This window comes from Schizosaccharomyces pombe, assembly GCF_000002945.2.
Source record: "Schizosaccharomyces pombe strain 972h- genome assembly, chromosome: I".
Classification (NCBI taxonomy): Eukaryota; Fungi; Ascomycota; class Schizosaccharomycetes; order Schizosaccharomycetales; family Schizosaccharomycetaceae; genus Schizosaccharomyces; species Schizosaccharomyces pombe.
Genome location: NC_003424.3, coordinates 1,635,631 through 1,649,419, shown reverse-complemented (window position 1 = coordinate 1,649,419; position 13,789 = coordinate 1,635,631). Strand labels below are relative to the sequence as shown.

The 13,789-nt window shown below is 35.1% G+C and overlaps 7 protein-coding genes, 7 long non-coding RNA genes and 1 other non-coding gene across 15 annotated transcripts; 6 read left to right on the top strand and 9 right to left on the bottom strand.

Moving 5' to 3' along the window:
• Positions 1 to 9: 9 nt before the first annotated feature.
• Positions 10 to 2,202, bottom strand: vma1 (V-type ATPase V1 domain-containing subunit A). The gene is made up of 3 exons (NM_001018858.3): positions 2,159 to 2,202; positions 2,004 to 2,103; positions 10 to 1,961 (listed from the first exon to the last, which is right to left on the bottom strand). Exons 1-3 carry the CDS (start codon positions 2,159 to 2,161, stop codon positions 205 to 207), a joined length of 1,860 nt encoding a protein of 619 aa, NP_593425.1. The 5' UTR covers positions 2,162 to 2,202; the 3' UTR covers positions 10 to 204.
• A 31-nt stretch (positions 2,203 to 2,233) lies between these two features.
• SPOM_SPNCRNA.751 lies at positions 2,234 to 2,817 on the top strand. The gene has a single exon (NR_151124.1). It is a non-coding gene; the product is annotated as a non-coding RNA (long non-coding RNA).
• SPOM_SPNCRNA.2737 lies at positions 2,376 to 3,012 on the bottom strand. The gene has a single exon (NR_192105.1). It is a non-coding gene; the product is annotated as a non-coding RNA (long non-coding RNA).
• A 45-nt stretch (positions 3,013 to 3,057) lies between these two features.
• On the top strand, positions 3,058 to 3,128 carry SPOM_SPATRNAGLY.01. Its single transcript has one exon. It is a non-coding gene; the product is annotated as a tRNA-Gly (tRNA).
• A 41-nt stretch (positions 3,129 to 3,169) lies between these two features.
• Positions 3,170 to 3,405, bottom strand: SPOM_SPNCRNA.2736. The gene has a single exon (NR_192104.1). It is a non-coding gene; the product is annotated as a non-coding RNA (long non-coding RNA).
• Positions 3,406 to 3,582: 177 nt separating this feature from the next.
• On the top strand, positions 3,583 to 5,647 carry gid7 (WD repeat-containing protein). Its single transcript, NM_001018857.3, has 3 exons — positions 3,583 to 3,859; positions 3,914 to 4,064; positions 4,189 to 5,647. Exons 1-3 carry the CDS (start codon positions 3,786 to 3,788, stop codon positions 5,485 to 5,487), a joined length of 1,524 nt encoding a protein of 507 aa, NP_593424.1. The 5' UTR covers positions 3,583 to 3,785; the 3' UTR covers positions 5,488 to 5,647.
• On the bottom strand, positions 3,621 to 3,862 carry SPOM_SPNCRNA.2735. The gene has a single exon (NR_192103.1). It is a non-coding gene; the product is annotated as a non-coding RNA (long non-coding RNA).
• Positions 4,999 to 6,339, bottom strand: apc11 (anaphase-promoting complex ubiquitin -protein ligase E3 subunit Apc11). Its single transcript, NM_001018856.3, has 3 exons — positions 6,294 to 6,339; positions 6,128 to 6,250; positions 4,999 to 5,910 (listed from the first exon to the last, which is right to left on the bottom strand). The coding sequence occupies exons 1-3, from the start codon at positions 6,310 to 6,312 to the stop codon at positions 5,768 to 5,770; spliced, it is 285 nt and encodes a 94-aa protein (NP_593423.1). The 5' UTR covers positions 6,313 to 6,339; the 3' UTR covers positions 4,999 to 5,767.
• A 76-nt stretch (positions 6,340 to 6,415) lies between these two features.
• SPOM_SPNCRNA.2734 lies at positions 6,416 to 8,049 on the top strand. The gene has a single exon (NR_192102.1). It is a non-coding gene; the product is annotated as a non-coding RNA (long non-coding RNA).
• Positions 6,488 to 7,725, bottom strand: img1 (mitochondrial 54S ribosomal protein bL19m). Its single transcript, NM_001018855.3, has one exon. The coding sequence runs from the start codon at positions 7,663 to 7,665 to the stop codon at positions 7,117 to 7,119; it is 549 nt and encodes a 182-aa protein (NP_593422.1). The 5' UTR covers positions 7,666 to 7,725; the 3' UTR covers positions 6,488 to 7,116.
• On the bottom strand, positions 7,785 to 8,082 carry SPOM_SPNCRNA.2733. The gene has a single exon (NR_192101.1). It is a non-coding gene; the product is annotated as a non-coding RNA (long non-coding RNA).
• Positions 8,083 to 8,223: 141 nt separating this feature from the next.
• Positions 8,224 to 10,876, top strand: erg8 (phosphomevalonate kinase). The gene is made up of 2 exons (NM_001018854.4): positions 8,224 to 8,542; positions 8,609 to 10,876. The coding sequence occupies exons 1-2, from the start codon at positions 8,535 to 8,537 to the stop codon at positions 9,879 to 9,881; spliced, it is 1,281 nt and encodes a 426-aa protein (NP_593421.3). The 5' UTR covers positions 8,224 to 8,534; the 3' UTR covers positions 9,882 to 10,876.
• Positions 8,358 to 11,113, bottom strand: slx1 (structure-specific endonuclease catalytic subunit Slx1). The gene is made up of 2 exons (NM_001018853.3): positions 10,679 to 11,113; positions 8,358 to 10,637 (listed from the first exon to the last, which is right to left on the bottom strand). The coding sequence occupies exons 1-2, from the start codon at positions 10,775 to 10,777 to the stop codon at positions 9,921 to 9,923; spliced, it is 816 nt and encodes a 271-aa protein (NP_593420.1). The 5' UTR covers positions 10,778 to 11,113; the 3' UTR covers positions 8,358 to 9,920.
• A 36-nt stretch (positions 11,114 to 11,149) lies between these two features.
• SPOM_SPAP27G11.14C (uncharacterized protein) lies at positions 11,150 to 13,704 on the top strand. The gene has a single exon (NM_001018852.3). The coding sequence runs from the start codon at positions 11,289 to 11,291 to the stop codon at positions 13,356 to 13,358; it is 2,070 nt and encodes a 689-aa protein (NP_593419.1). The 5' UTR covers positions 11,150 to 11,288; the 3' UTR covers positions 13,359 to 13,704.
• Positions 12,671 to 13,334, bottom strand: SPOM_SPNCRNA.2732. The gene has a single exon (NR_192100.1). It is a non-coding gene; the product is annotated as a non-coding RNA (long non-coding RNA).
• Positions 13,705 to 13,789: the final 85 nt, after the last annotated feature.

Here is a 13,789-nt window from a genome sequence, read left to right as displayed (position 1 = left end):
TCAAAAGAGTTTGTTGAAGACGGCTTGTATTTGTGTAAATATATTATTTCGAGAAGCGGTTGATTCGCGATTTAATGTGCAAAATTACTTAGGACATATATTTGGATAACGTGAAAGCAATGTTTACTGGAAGTCTGTATTATCAAGCTAGTAGTCTATAGCCAGCAAAAACTAGAATTAAAAACTTAGTTGTTCAAAAAATAATTACTCAGTCAGAGTGTGAAACTTGTCCTCAATCTTCTTGTGCAGAGTTTCATAGTGTTCGACTATTTCCTTCTCGCCTTCATTAGGGTTTTCGAATTTCATCGAGGTTAACTCATAAAAGATATCTGAAGTACTTTCTTTAATCTTTGACCAAGGAACGCTACCAGTTTCAACGGCACTTTTAGCCTTTGTGTAGTAAGCAATCATGTTTCGCATCATATGATAAGTCTTGTAAAGAGGGCAACAGCGATCGTAATCAGAATAACCGTTTTGTTGTAAGAAGTCATTCTTAATAATACCGGCTATGTCCAAAGTAACTTTATCCGTTTCAGAAAGAGCCGACTTACCAACCAACTGAATAATTTCCAACATGGAATCTTCTTGTTGAATGATCTGTTTGATTTGATCACGAAGAGTATTAAAGCCTGGAACTCTTTCCTCATACCAAGGTTGCAAAGCATTGATGTATTTAGAATAGGAAAGAGAGGTGTTGATTGAGGGAAAGTGTTTACGTTGGGCCAATTTCTTGTCCAAACCCCAGAAGACTTGAACAATTCCCAAGGTTGCACTAGTAACAGGATCAGAAAAATCACCACCCGGAGGAGAAACAGCTCCAACAATTGAAACTGTTCCTTCACGGTCAGGACTTCCCAAGCAACGAGCACGACCAGCACGTTCGTAAAAAGAAGCCAATTTGGCACCCAAATAAGCGGGATAACCAGAATCGGCAGGCATCTCAGCCAAACGACCAGAAATTTCACGCAAAGCTTCAGCCCAACGAGATGTAGAATCAGCCATCATTGAAACGTTCTTACCTTGATCACGATAATATTCAGCAAGTGTAATACCGGTATAAATGGAAGCTTCACGAGCAGCGACAGGCATGTTAGAAGTGTTGGCTACCAATGTAGTACGCTTCATAATGGGCTCTGGTTTACCATTAATATCAATTGTTAGTTCTGGGAAATCCATTAACACTTCTGCCATTTCGTTTCCACGTTCACCACAACCGACGTAAACAATCAAATCAGAATTAGAGTACTTAGAAAGAGATTGTGAAATAACTGTTTTACCACAACCAAAGGCACCGGGGATAGCAGTAGTGCCACCTTGAACACAGGGGTATAACGCATCCAAAACACGTTGACCAGTCAATAAAGGTTGATTAGCAGTTAAGTTGTCCGCAACTGGACGAGCAGCACGGACAGGCCAAGTATGCAACATACTAAAAGAATGTTTCTTGCCATTAAACTCGACTTCAAGAAGTTTTTCATCAACATGGTATGATCCAGCTTCAGCAATATATGTGACGGTACCACGGGCTCTAGGGGGTAACATAATTTTATGATCATTGAAAAGAGAGTTTTCAAATACAGAACCGAAAACATCACCACCGGATACATGATCGCCAATGCGTAAATCCTTATTTGGTGTGAAATCCCACTTATGCTCACGATTAAGTGATTCTGTATTAATACCTCTAGGAATATAAATACTTTGAGATTTGTCGAAAATTTGCTTTAACGGACGTTGGATACCATCATAAATAGTCTCAGCTAAACCAGGACCTAATTCAACAGATAATGGCTTTCCAGTGCGTTGGACAGGATCACCAACAGTGAGACCGGACGTCTCTTCGTATACTTGAATAGTACATTTATCTTGATGGATACGAATTACTTCACCAACTAGTTCTTCATGACCAACGCGAACGAGTTCGTACATCGAACATCCAAGCATATTGGCTGCAACAACGACTGTAAATGTTTAGTAGAAAGCTCCAACTAACGATTTCTTACCAGGACCAGAAACGCTGAAAATAGATCCATATCGGTTTTCATGCTCGTCGTAATTTTTGAGGCTCCTGATAGCCTTCTTGGCCAGTTCAATTCCTCCCGCCTATCAAATTTGTTAATAAAAAAGAGGACTAGAAGTATTCAGCTAATTATCTTACCATCTTCTAATAATATATTTATTCTGGTGGAGTAGGTAAAGGATAGGCGTCTAACACTTTCGTTGCAGTAACGAAACGCTACATTCAATACAACGATAACCTGTAGGTCATATCGGTAAAAAGATCTTTACAAATACAAAGCCCAAACAATCGCGAATAAATAAATTATTCAAGATTCCTTGCTAAATAATAAACGGAATTTATTTATGAGTAATCACTACGGTTTAAGTTTGCTGTGAAATGTTCACACTGTATTCAATCTATTCATCTGTGCATTCTCGTGTAGACACATACCGATGGAGTTTTTTTTATATTTTGCAGAAGTGGAATTGATTATAAATTGGCACATATCACAGTGACCTGCTAGAAATGTCAGGAGCTTTACAAAGGAGCTAACAAGTGCAGTGAATTACAAGTGTTCTCCACATTAGATGCCTATTATTAATATAGTTAAAATTAGATAACCAGCGGTAAGATTATAAAACCAGGATTTGACTTCAACTACAATTTTTGCATGTTTGATGCAGAATTGTGTCAAACCAAGATTTTACAAAGTCACGCATTAAATATCAAATTAATGAGTAGAGATTTCACATTTCCAGTTTTTAATTAATCATTAAATATGTATTGGCCTTAATGAAATCATTTGAGAAATTGGCAAAACTCTGAATTACCCGTAAACATAGTCTAAATCCAATAGCGTTAAAAATGTAGGTATATTTTAACAATATATTGCTTTACAGCTTAATTCGAAGACACGTAAAACCAATATGTAAAAAGATCTATTATATATATTGGACTTGTAGGATATCTTTTTTCATAATTGTTAATACAGCAACCGTGAGCATATATGCTGGTAACTCCTACTAAATGATTAGAAAGAGGGAATATATCAATAAGCTTTGGTGGTTTAGTGGTATAATGAATCGTTGCCATCGATTCGACCCGGGTTCGATTCCCGGCCAAAGCATTGAAGTTAATTTCATTTTTTTAAAAAACATTTCAGAAAGGAATATATTACAAATGTTTTTCGACCTAATCGCGTGCCTATTCAGTTGCCCTTTAATTGAAATTGCAACCGTAGAATTTACAGCTCCTTTGACGCTTTAATGGTTTAAGCTCTCTCATGGTGCAAGGTGAAACTATTAACATGCGCGAGATTCTACAAGCATTCTGATATCCTCTCCTTAGATTAATGTTGCTTTTAAACAAATGAAGCTTAACTAGCGCCGATCCCCATCTACCATACATAGAGCTAGATAATTTAGCTTAAAATTTATTCGGAAACAGAAAATAACTTGTAATAAATTAATCTTTCATAAAATTTTTGTTGCTTTATGTTGTACCCAACTTCACATTTTTATCATTTTGTTACCTGTTCTCATTACTATAATATTAGCAAAGACCGGTGTTGCTTCACCTCTACCATATTCATTACAGGCTTAAAGAAGCTCTTTAGGTCCTTGTCACAGGCATCAAACATCTTCTTTAAAGAACACAACAATTTGAAATCGCTAAAGTGTGTGCCAACTTAGGGAACGGTAAAGGCTCGACGAGATTGGGAGAGCAGAGGAACAATAAACGCCCATTGCAGGAAGATACGAGCATTCGTTCCGTACGTCAAAAGATGGCTTTGGATGAAAAATTCCAGCTTGAAGTAATTCATCTGCTTCTTCAATTTTTGAACGACTACGGTTACGAGTAAGTATTAGATAGGTGTTTTGAGATTAACGCTTACTAACGTTATTTTGGTAGTGAATCTTTAAAAGCTTTAGAAAAAGAGACGGGATTGGTTTCTGAAACAGAAGATGTCAAACGATTGAAACAGGCTGTACTTCAGGGGGACTGGATTACCGCAGAGGCTGCTTTCTCCATAATGCAACTGCGTGACGAATCTAAAAGAAAGGTAAACAGGATAATTTAATTGAACGAAAAGTACAAGTTACACTGTATCAGTTCATGCTGTTGCAATCGATGCTTTTCGAATCAACTAGTTTCGATTACCCACTTTATTCTAACATGTACTCTAGGAGGCTCAATTTTTATTACAAAAGCAACGATGTTTAGAATTAGCGAGAAGTGGTGCCATTTGCGAGGCGATATATGTTTTGCAAAACTTTGAAAGCACGGACTTTAACAAAGAAAAAGAACGGTTGGTATCGATTATTCTTGAATCAAACAACAAAAGCAATAATGAATTAATTACGAAGAACGGTTATGGGAACACTCGACTTGATCTTTTAAACCAACTATCCGAATACATTTCTCCTGAGATTTTGCTCCCTAAACGGCGCCTTGAGCACTTATTACAACAAGCCAAAGACTATCAAGTGTCTTCTCAGGTTTATCATAATGTGTTGAAAAACTTCTCTTTTCTATCTGACTACAAGGCAGATCCAAGCGAATTACCTACAAAGGAATATCATGTTTTTCACGATCACTCTGATGAAGTATGGCAAATTAGCTATTCCCATAATGGAAGATACTTGGCTTCAGCATCAAAAGATAAGACTGCCATTATATTTGACGTTGTCAATTTGAAAAGAGTTTTTCGTCTAATAGGCCATATTGATACGGTAGCATACATCAGATGGTCACCAGACGATCGTTATCTTCTCAGTTGTTCATGTGACAAGTCTGTAATTTTATGGGACGCATTTACGGGGGAAAAGTTACGTGACTATAAGCATGGGTTTTCTGTTAGTTGTTGTTGTTGGTTACCTGATGGTTTATCATTTATTACGGGATCACCAGATTGTCATATAACTCATTGGTCATTAAATGGCGAAATACTCTACAAATGGGAAGATGTCAATATTTACGATATGGCTCTTACTTCTGATGGAACTAAATTGTACATTGTAGGTTTTGAACAATTAATTAACGCCGAAGATAAACATATAGCTATTTATTCCGTTGAAACCAGAGAATGTATAAAAAAAATTTCGTTGCAGTCGAAAGTAACTTCAATTTGTTTATCAAAAGACTCGAAATATGCGTTGACAAACTTAGAACCACACACTACTTTTCTTTGGGATCTTGAAGAAAACCGAATTGTTCGTCAATACATGGGTCATAAGCTGGGGAATTTTTTAATCGGATCTTGCTTTGGAGGAAAAGATGATACTTTTGTTTTAAGTGGAAGTGAAGATGACAAAATACGTATCTGGCATAGAGAAAGTGGAAAGCTACTGGCAACATTATCAGGACATGTTAAATGCGTGAATTATGTTGCATATAATCCAGTCGACCCATATCAATTTGCGTCCGCCGGTGATGATAATACAGTACGCATCTGGTCGAATAAAGATAATCCACGTCGACAATAATGATGAGTTTTATGAGATAACAATTGACTAATGTTCATCAAACGTTGCTACTTTTTGAATAGCATTATGAATAATGAACCGTTGAAAATAGATTTTTTTGAATAGTTTTTGCTTGATATGGTGTAGTAGGGTTTTCCTGAAACTGCATGCTTCTATATTGTTACAGTAATAATTATTCGTTAACGAAAAAATGCTTCCAACTTTATCTCGTTTGTAATAATAATAATCGTGACTATTGAGTTGGATTCTTTGGAAGTCTTATTCGATACGTCAATCGTATTTATTGTGTTTCAGACTTTTCATTCGTAGAATCTGCTACCACAAAAGTTTGACGGTCCATCGGGCATTGACCTTGAGAACCGCTAGTAGCTAACCAGTTTTGAATACAGTGAGCATGAAATATATGCTTGCATTTCCCCCAAACTAGCGTAGTTAGCCTTTAATTAATTCTGTGAAAGCTGATGCCCATGATAAACTCTTTTTAACAAAAACAAAGTATGAATATTAGATTAAAGATTATTTGAACACAACCAACCCAATTGCGCAACAAATTTTCATGCTGATACCCCCTTAGGATGCAAAGTATACAAGTAAGCCTCCGCAGAGCATATTCAGGAAATAAATACAAACATATTCTTACCTATGGGGCAATTGTCTCCAGGACTTGTGCATTGAGGGCAGCATCCATCGAATGGAACACGACATATACCACAAACGTCGTCTTTTGGGGTATCCCACGTCCAGTTAGCAATTGCATGGTATCCTAGTGGTTAGAAAACAATTTTATTTCCAAAATATTCGCTTACTCAGTATTTTCACCTTCATAGTCTTTGTATATTGTATTTGAGATCTAATTAAATAAACATTAGTGTTTTTTGCTAGCTAATGTTTTACGTTCTACCACGGTATTAAGAAAACAATTCAGGCGAAAAACAAAATGTCGTAAGAAGAGAAGAGTTAGTAGATTTACAGTTGATATTTGGCTTTAGCTATACATCTTTTCGTTTTCTGAAAGTTTAAAATTTCTAACTAAAACTAATTTTCATTGGACTGTAACAAGCCGGCTACATTCGACATGCTAACAAAATTTTTATATTTATGATACTTTGCTTCTTTAGCTTATAACATATTGTTGAGCTCAAGTTTTATACTTTTTTACATGAATAATTTCAAATATTATTCAAAATAATCAAAGCGCAGAATTATGAAGAGGCAAGCCTACATACAGCTCAAATTTATAAGAAAAAAGTAGAGGTTTTGATTCATAGTGCCTCACAAATTCATCTGGGAAAATTAATGGCAATGACATGTGACTTGTCGATTCAAAGAATGAGAAGGGGGTAAAAGGCTCAAAGGAGGTGATTCATTGCCGTTTCATGGAATCGATAATACGTGTTTTGACAAACAGGCTAAAGCCGAAATATACATCCAAATCTCTAAATCTGTTCCAGAAAACCAACCAACGCCTCTTATAATGCAGTTCTAAATGCAATAGCCTGTAGAAAAAGACAAGTAGATAGGGAAACATAGAGTGTAAACGAACTATAAATCATACAGCGCTTCTTGAATAAAATCATGAAAGATTCGCAAAAAAAAAGAAATTTACTTGCAGAAGTTGCAATGATTGTGTCAAGGTTTATGTTGATTTTGTTCAATGTATTTTCGCACCAGTGATTCAACAGGTGGAAGACGAAAGCGAGGTTGACGCAAGTAACTTAAGTATGCTCTTCTAGGTCTTTTAGATAGACCATTTTCTTTGAGGACAACAATACGTTTAATTTGTGGAGAGTAAATTGGTAACAAATATTCGACTCCAACACCCATTACCACGTTTCGTAACAGGATTGAACTTTTTGGTCCACGATGCCGAATTCGCAGTAGATAACCAGCAAATCTGTTGACTGAATCTTTTGATGGGTATTTTGAGTAGCTTTCAACCAGTAAAACCGCGCCTGGTCTTACTCGATTTGGCTGCGAGCGATGAAACATTTTGAATCGCTCAGATTGCTCATCCAATACTGAACGGCACTTTTTTTCGAATAATGATAACACATCTTTGTGCTTTGGACCTGGTACTGGCTTTGGAAAGTTATAAGGCCGTTTTAACGATCCAATACCTCTCTTTTGTAGCCATTGAAAGCCCAATCCTAAATTGAAAAAGTGTTTGGCATTAAACATGTCTTCCAAAAGTCATTAAATACCGTTCGTTAGTAAGAATGACAAAACACTATATTCTACAGAGTATCTTTTTAAGTAAGTACGATGGTATTCAAAATGAATTAGCAAATTCTGCACAACGTATTTCGTTATATGTTATTTATTGTCAACCTTCCATTACGCTATATTAGACTATGTAAGTTAATACAGTTGATTATATATTTTTATATGATTTATCCATCAAGGATTGTGTTTCTGACCTTGAATGTTCAAGGCAATAGAAAGATTCCTGTTGAACCCGAATGAATATACGTGTTCCAATTCAGTTACATGGCTTCTCATTGTAGTTATAATACTATCAATAACTCGCTGGTATTCAGAAAACTTCAATAGCAAGATTTGCTTTTTTCTTTCCACCTTAATGTTCCATTTTCGTAAAAGATATTATTTTATATGCAATCAATTATATACTCTAATATGAATATGCGTTAATGTAATCTCTGTATTCCTGATTTCGAACTCTCCTTAATTAACGTTAATTTTCTATACTATTTTCTCCACAAGCAAATCTTGCGAAACGAACGATACGATAATGATTTAGAAAGTTGATTTACTCAAAGCAACTTTAGTTTCTGTATAACATTTGATACTCTTTGATCAGTTCTTTTTTTATTTTTTTTGATTTTTAGAATAACACTTTTCAGGAGCTACTGTTCGAAGATAATCCTCTCTTTTACTTTGACTGATATATCATTTCTCTAAATTCAACAGATTATCACGTAAGATAGAAGTCATACATTCCTTTCTATTTCCTTCTCAGGTCCTATAAAAAAGTTACGACACACAAAACATTATAGAGATATCCATATTCAAGACAAAAATATATCAACATGAAAGTGTAAGTTGAAACCAGTCTTTTTTCTTTTTTTCTGTTTTGTCCATCTCTAACTAGCGTCTTTGGCAGGACCTGCTCTGCTCCTGGTAAAGTACTTATAGCTGGTGGATACATTGTTTTAGATCCTCAATACAGCGGGCTTGTTATTGGTTTAACTGCCAAAGGGTACGCTTCCACAACGACTTTGGACGATAAATGTGGAACGGTTCGTGTGAAAAGCCCTCAATTCATTAACGCTGAATGGCTTTATAATATTGATTGGACTGTATCTCCTATTCGAGTTCATCAGATATATGAAAACTGTGAATTGGAAAAAAATCCAAACCCCTTCGTTCAACTGGCACTTTTTTATGTAATTAACTACTTTTTTTCCACGGGGCGACAACCTTTATGCTGGCAAGATCTTCAAGTTACATTGCAGGTAGATAATGCCTATTATCACCAACCACAGTTAAAGCCTGATCAAACAAGCTATCCAAAATTCAATTTCTTAAACTGTACTTTAGGTCAAGTACATAAGACTGGTTTAGGAAGCTCGGCAGCTATGATTACAAGTCTTATAGGTTCATTATTTTTAAGTCTTAGACGACTAACAGATGACACTGGTGACAAATCTCTCAAAATTGATGATTCAACCAAAGTCATAGTTCACAATCTGGCACAAATTGCCCACTGTTCTGCACAAGGAAAAGTAGGAAGTGGGTTTGATGTTGGCGCTGCCACTTGGGGAAGTTGTATTTATAGAAGGTTTGATCCTAAATTAATTGAACAACTGCTGGTCCCATACGACGAACAAATAAAGAACATAAATTTTTCCACCGAACTGAGAAAAATAGTTTCTAAAAAATGGTCAGATGTTGTTCCATTTCAATTGCCTGCTACTTATTGTTTGCTAATGGGGGACGTAGCTGGTGGCAGTAGCACACCGGGTATGGTAAAAAAAGTACAGCAATGGCAAAAGGAAAATCCAGAGGAATCTAAGAATTGCTTTGATGATTTGTATTCAAGAGTGCTTTCCATCAAAAACTGTTTTCTTTCTTCTGAAAGCTTAGACTCTGAACTTCAAAGTCAATTTCGATCCATTCGTCGTATTCTTCAAAGAATTACCGTTGAAGCAAAGGTTGACATAGAACCTTTAAAGCAAACAAATATTTTAGACAACATAGAGCAGTTGCCTGGTGTCATTGGTGTGGGAGTTCCTGGAGCCGGCGGATTTGATGCACAATTTTGTTTGGCCATTAACCATACGGAGATAATCGAAAATGTTATCAAAACATGGAAAGATGATGGGGTAGTACCCATGGACGTTTCTCCTGCTTTCGATGGGCTAGCCGTAGAATAAACAAGACTAACTATAGAGATTGCTGACACAGTATTGGCGCTATTTTTCTAGTTCTAGATCTATGATTTCTATTCTATTTTCGCTTTCAAAATCTCGTTCGTCAGTTTCTAAAGAAGTAGTGAAAACCGTAGACAGGAACTCTCTCCATCTCAATACTCTTTTGCATTTTGTACACATTCCTTCGATTGGAAGAACCTGGCATTCTTCTGTCAGAAAACTGCTTGCAAGGCAAGTTAAATGATTTATTGAATTGCAATCCGTAAAAGGGCAATTAGCCCGCAATTCATCAGATTCGATACATTCGTAGCATAGGTTACACTTAACAGGCTCTGATATTGTCTTTCTTAAACATAATTTATGATCGTAAGTTTTTTGGATTACTTTTTCGTGAAACCCATTTAACCATTCTTCGTCGAAGTATACATTGATATTACCATAAGTTTTACCAAGTTGATTCCATTTACTGAAAGCAGTTTTATTTAGAAATGTGATGTTTAATGGCCATCTTCTCCACGTATCACTGTCAACCAAATGCTTTAAACCTTTAAGACAATACATAATGGTTTTTTGTTTTTTTGAACGGAAATCACAATCTTTAGTGTACCTCGAGATTCCCAGATTTTGCCAATTCCATTCGAACTTTAAAGCAGACACTTTGTTAGGAAAGCCGTAAACTAAACATGAAATCGACCAAGGGCGCCCGTGTTTAGTTTTTGATGCACCACCAACTATTTCCCCATTATGTTGCCGCAATCGCTAAAACAAATTAGTTTCCTATAATAGCACAAAATACCTACTCTAGGTGGATCTGGTGTGGAACCGATATAAACAGCTCCACTTGATTGTGTCCTATTCGACTTTAGTAAATAACAGCAGTAGAAATTGCACAAATCCATGTTTCATAATTCTTTTCGATAGCACTTTTCTCTTAACCCGTGGTAATCGAACAATTAACTAGTGGTAATTTTATAAGCTTGTTAAGTTAATTAATTGAAAGTATAATCTAAAAGTATTTTTTCTTTCAGCTTTGTCTTCGAATAATAGTAAGAAAACAATGTAAAACAAAAGGTCACCGTTACTGTCTTTAGGGTTATCCACGTAAATCTGTAAGATTAAATTGTTATTTGACGTGCTTCATTACTTTCTCTTTCACTAAGGATTATTTATAATTCAAAAAAAAGGAAAGAATTACTGAACCTATTTAAGCACCGTCTAAGCGTGTTTTTTTTGTTGTATTAAATTCTCAACAAAGCTACTTCAAAGGACCTACCTTGTCCTCTCCTTCATATACACTAATTAAGAAATCTTTAGATTTTTAATACTCGGTCGTCAATACTCAATGATTGCTAACAGTATACGATAGTTTTCTAAAAAAATCCAGAAAGCCACCTTTTTGAGCGGCCCGTAATGAACTTGCTTTCTCATCAGCTGCGCGACAGATTTCCAATCAAAGCAATAATATCGAAGGCCGATGAGGTTATTTTTGCAAATTATAAGCATACTAATGATTTCTTCAAAATTACAGCAACCACCTATGCGTTGATAAATTCAGTCATTGTTTCAAACAATTGCTGCAATAGGCGATTTCACTCAACTTGGCAAAAAAAAAAACATGATGACCTTACTGCTACAGTCCCCGTCATTGATTTTAGAAAGAACCAAAAACTTACATCTATTGTTGTAAACGCAATTCAAGCTATCTATTGGTATGCCAGACGATCCAATTGCTTAACTGGTATAAATGAAGCTGAATACATTTGGAAGAGCTTGATTCCTGAAAGCATTTTTTACCATTTTGTTTCTCTTCAAAGTTTCATACGAAAATATTTGACTGATGTTTTTTACTGTTCAGCTCAGAAAGTTATTTTGCTTTCAACTGACGATAGTGTCGTATCATCTGAAAAGTTGTATATAAGGATTGCTTCCATACTTTCCAACGCCAATGACAAAGTTTCTTTCAAAGAATCATCAATCAATACTAATACTGTCTTCAAAGATGTTTACGTTGAAGTTAGTTCGCACAATGACGAGTTTTTGTTGAAAAATTCATCAAAATGCTGGGCATTCACAAGCTTACTCGTTGATCCTTTGCACTTCATGTTTTCTCAAATAGTTTTTGAAGATTTATCCGGTAAAAAAATCATGAAATTTGAAGACACAGCTGTTAGCACAGCAAGCAATCATTCAAAACAATTCACGAAAGGAAATTTATTAGCAATTAAGTATATTGGAGGTCTATACAACGCTGTTTACTTGATGGGTTTAAAAAAAAACTTGCTTGCATTTGTAGAAAATGAAAAAGATGACTTATTTGTCGCAAAAATTTTTTTATTAGCATATTCATCTTCCAAAAATCGAAAGAAAATTGTTCCAGTGGACGTTTGGGATGCCATGATTGACTCTTTATACGAAACAATAAATGTCGAGGAGACAAAAAAAGAAACTTACAAGTTTACTCGAAGCATAAAAACTGTGATTCCTAATAAATTAATATCTAACGAGTCAATTTCAATATTATCTATTCCTGAATCAGAAAAGACTATATACCAAAATTTTGATTTATATGTTTCAAAGTTTAACGTCGCCAGGAAAGAGTTATCCGAAAAAGAACTTTTCAATAATTCTTTTTCTTCTTCATTTAATACGTTGCTCGCTAGCTTGTTGGTTAAGCCAACCTTATGTCTGATTTCTTATTTAATGATTGCAAAAAAAATGGTTGTATTACAGGAGGCAAACCGCTTATTTCTTAAATCATTTGCCCATCCATTCCATTTGGAACGATACCATCTACATGCTGTAGCTGCAATGGGTGGTCTGTATCAAATTATGTCTTCTACTCATCTGAAAAATTTGTTTTTCTGTTCCAGGAAAGGAATCGCTCTGACAAAATTACATAGTCAGCAATACAATGAATCAACGTTGTTTCAATACTTGTCAGAATTTGTTCATCAGCGACAAAAGTCGCTTACACCGAAACAGAGAATCGCTATACAAGAACTTATTTTAAAATTTATGCAAAGAAATTTTGAAAATAGCCTTTACCACCAATCATTCAGTTCGCACTGGTTTATATCTCGACTATTGATCAACCCGATTCGAATGCTCTGTTGGCATATTACAGATGTGGGGAAAACGCTGGATCTCGGAGAAGCAGAGAAGTTACTAAAATATAATCACAAACAATGTCCGTACATAATTTACCCATCAAGCTTAAAGGCAGTGCAAAAGTTAGGTGGATTACAGTGTATCATTAGGAATGATAATTTGAGCCATATATTCAATTGTTCAAGGAAATATATCAGAGTACAAAGATATTCTGACGATGATTTATCAGAATCCAGTCTTCTACCGCGGTTGGTTAATTTACTTTTGTTTTTTGAAAATTCAATGGGGGAGGTTGCATGGAACAAACTTAGTCAAACGTTAATGGATATGTTTGAAAAGGAGACAAAGAGCAATTCTTTGAGTGATTATTAAAGCAAAGACATCAATTAATTATCTATCTTAATTAGATGCGCAATAAAAAAAAAAAAATAATATTTCCCTAAAGAAAGACAATCAAAAACGAACTGCTTAAAATAGAGGTTTAACTCCCTTGTTTAATAACCCATAAGTTAAGTGTACTAAGGTGCAATTACTAAATGTTCCAAGCAAACGTATGTTAAAGATGTAAACTAAATAGTTGGATCTGATTTGGTCAATAATTAATCGCATTTTCTTAATAGCTGAAAACTCGGATTTTAAAAGAAATTATTTTATTCTAATTTATTATAATGACAATAGCTGTTTTAATTTTACGAAGATTGCTATATCCTTAACCCCATATTGCTTATTCTGCTTACAGTATTGTTTTTAAATTTTAGTGAATAATAAAAGAAGAGAGTCGCTAAATAATTTAATATTTGATT

What these genes read in the sequence shown, in the direction of transcription:
- vma1 (NM_001018858.3), bottom strand. An exon ending in TTTCAGCGTTTCTGGTCCTG is followed by an intron (nt 1,962 to 2,003) that starts GTAAGAAATCGT and finishes AAACATTTACAG; the next exon opens with TCGTTGTTGCAGCCAATATG.
- gid7 (NM_001018857.3), top strand. Translation starts at nt 3,786, where the DNA reads ATGGCTTTGGATGAAAAATTCCAGCTTGAAGTAATTCATCTGCTTCTT. An exon ending in TTGAACGACTACGGTTACGA is followed by an intron (nt 3,860 to 3,913) that starts GTAAGTATTAGA and finishes TTATTTTGGTAG; the next exon opens with TGAATCTTTAAAAGCTTTAG. An exon ending in GTGACGAATCTAAAAGAAAG is followed by an intron (nt 4,065 to 4,188) that starts GTAAACAGGATA and finishes CATGTACTCTAG; the next exon opens with GAGGCTCAATTTTTATTACA.
- apc11 (NM_001018856.3), bottom strand. An exon ending in TGGAGACAATTGCCCCATAG is followed by an intron (nt 5,911 to 6,127) that starts GTAAGAATATGT and finishes TAACTACGCTAG; the next exon opens with TTTGGGGGAAATGCAAGCAT.
- img1 (NM_001018855.3), bottom strand. Translation starts at nt 7,665, where the DNA reads ATGTTTAATGCCAAACACTTTTTCAATTTAGGATTGGGCTTTCAATGG.
- slx1 (NM_001018853.3), bottom strand. Translation starts at nt 10,777, where the DNA reads ATGGATTTGTGCAATTTCTACTGCTGTTATTTACTAAAGTCGAATAGG. An exon ending in CCACACCAGATCCACCTAGA is followed by an intron (nt 10,638 to 10,678) that starts GTAGGTATTTTG and finishes AATTTGTTTTAG; the next exon opens with CGATTGCGGCAACATAATGG.
- SPOM_SPAP27G11.14C (NM_001018852.3), top strand. Translation starts at nt 11,289, where the DNA reads ATGAACTTGCTTTCTCATCAGCTGCGCGACAGATTTCCAATCAAAGCA.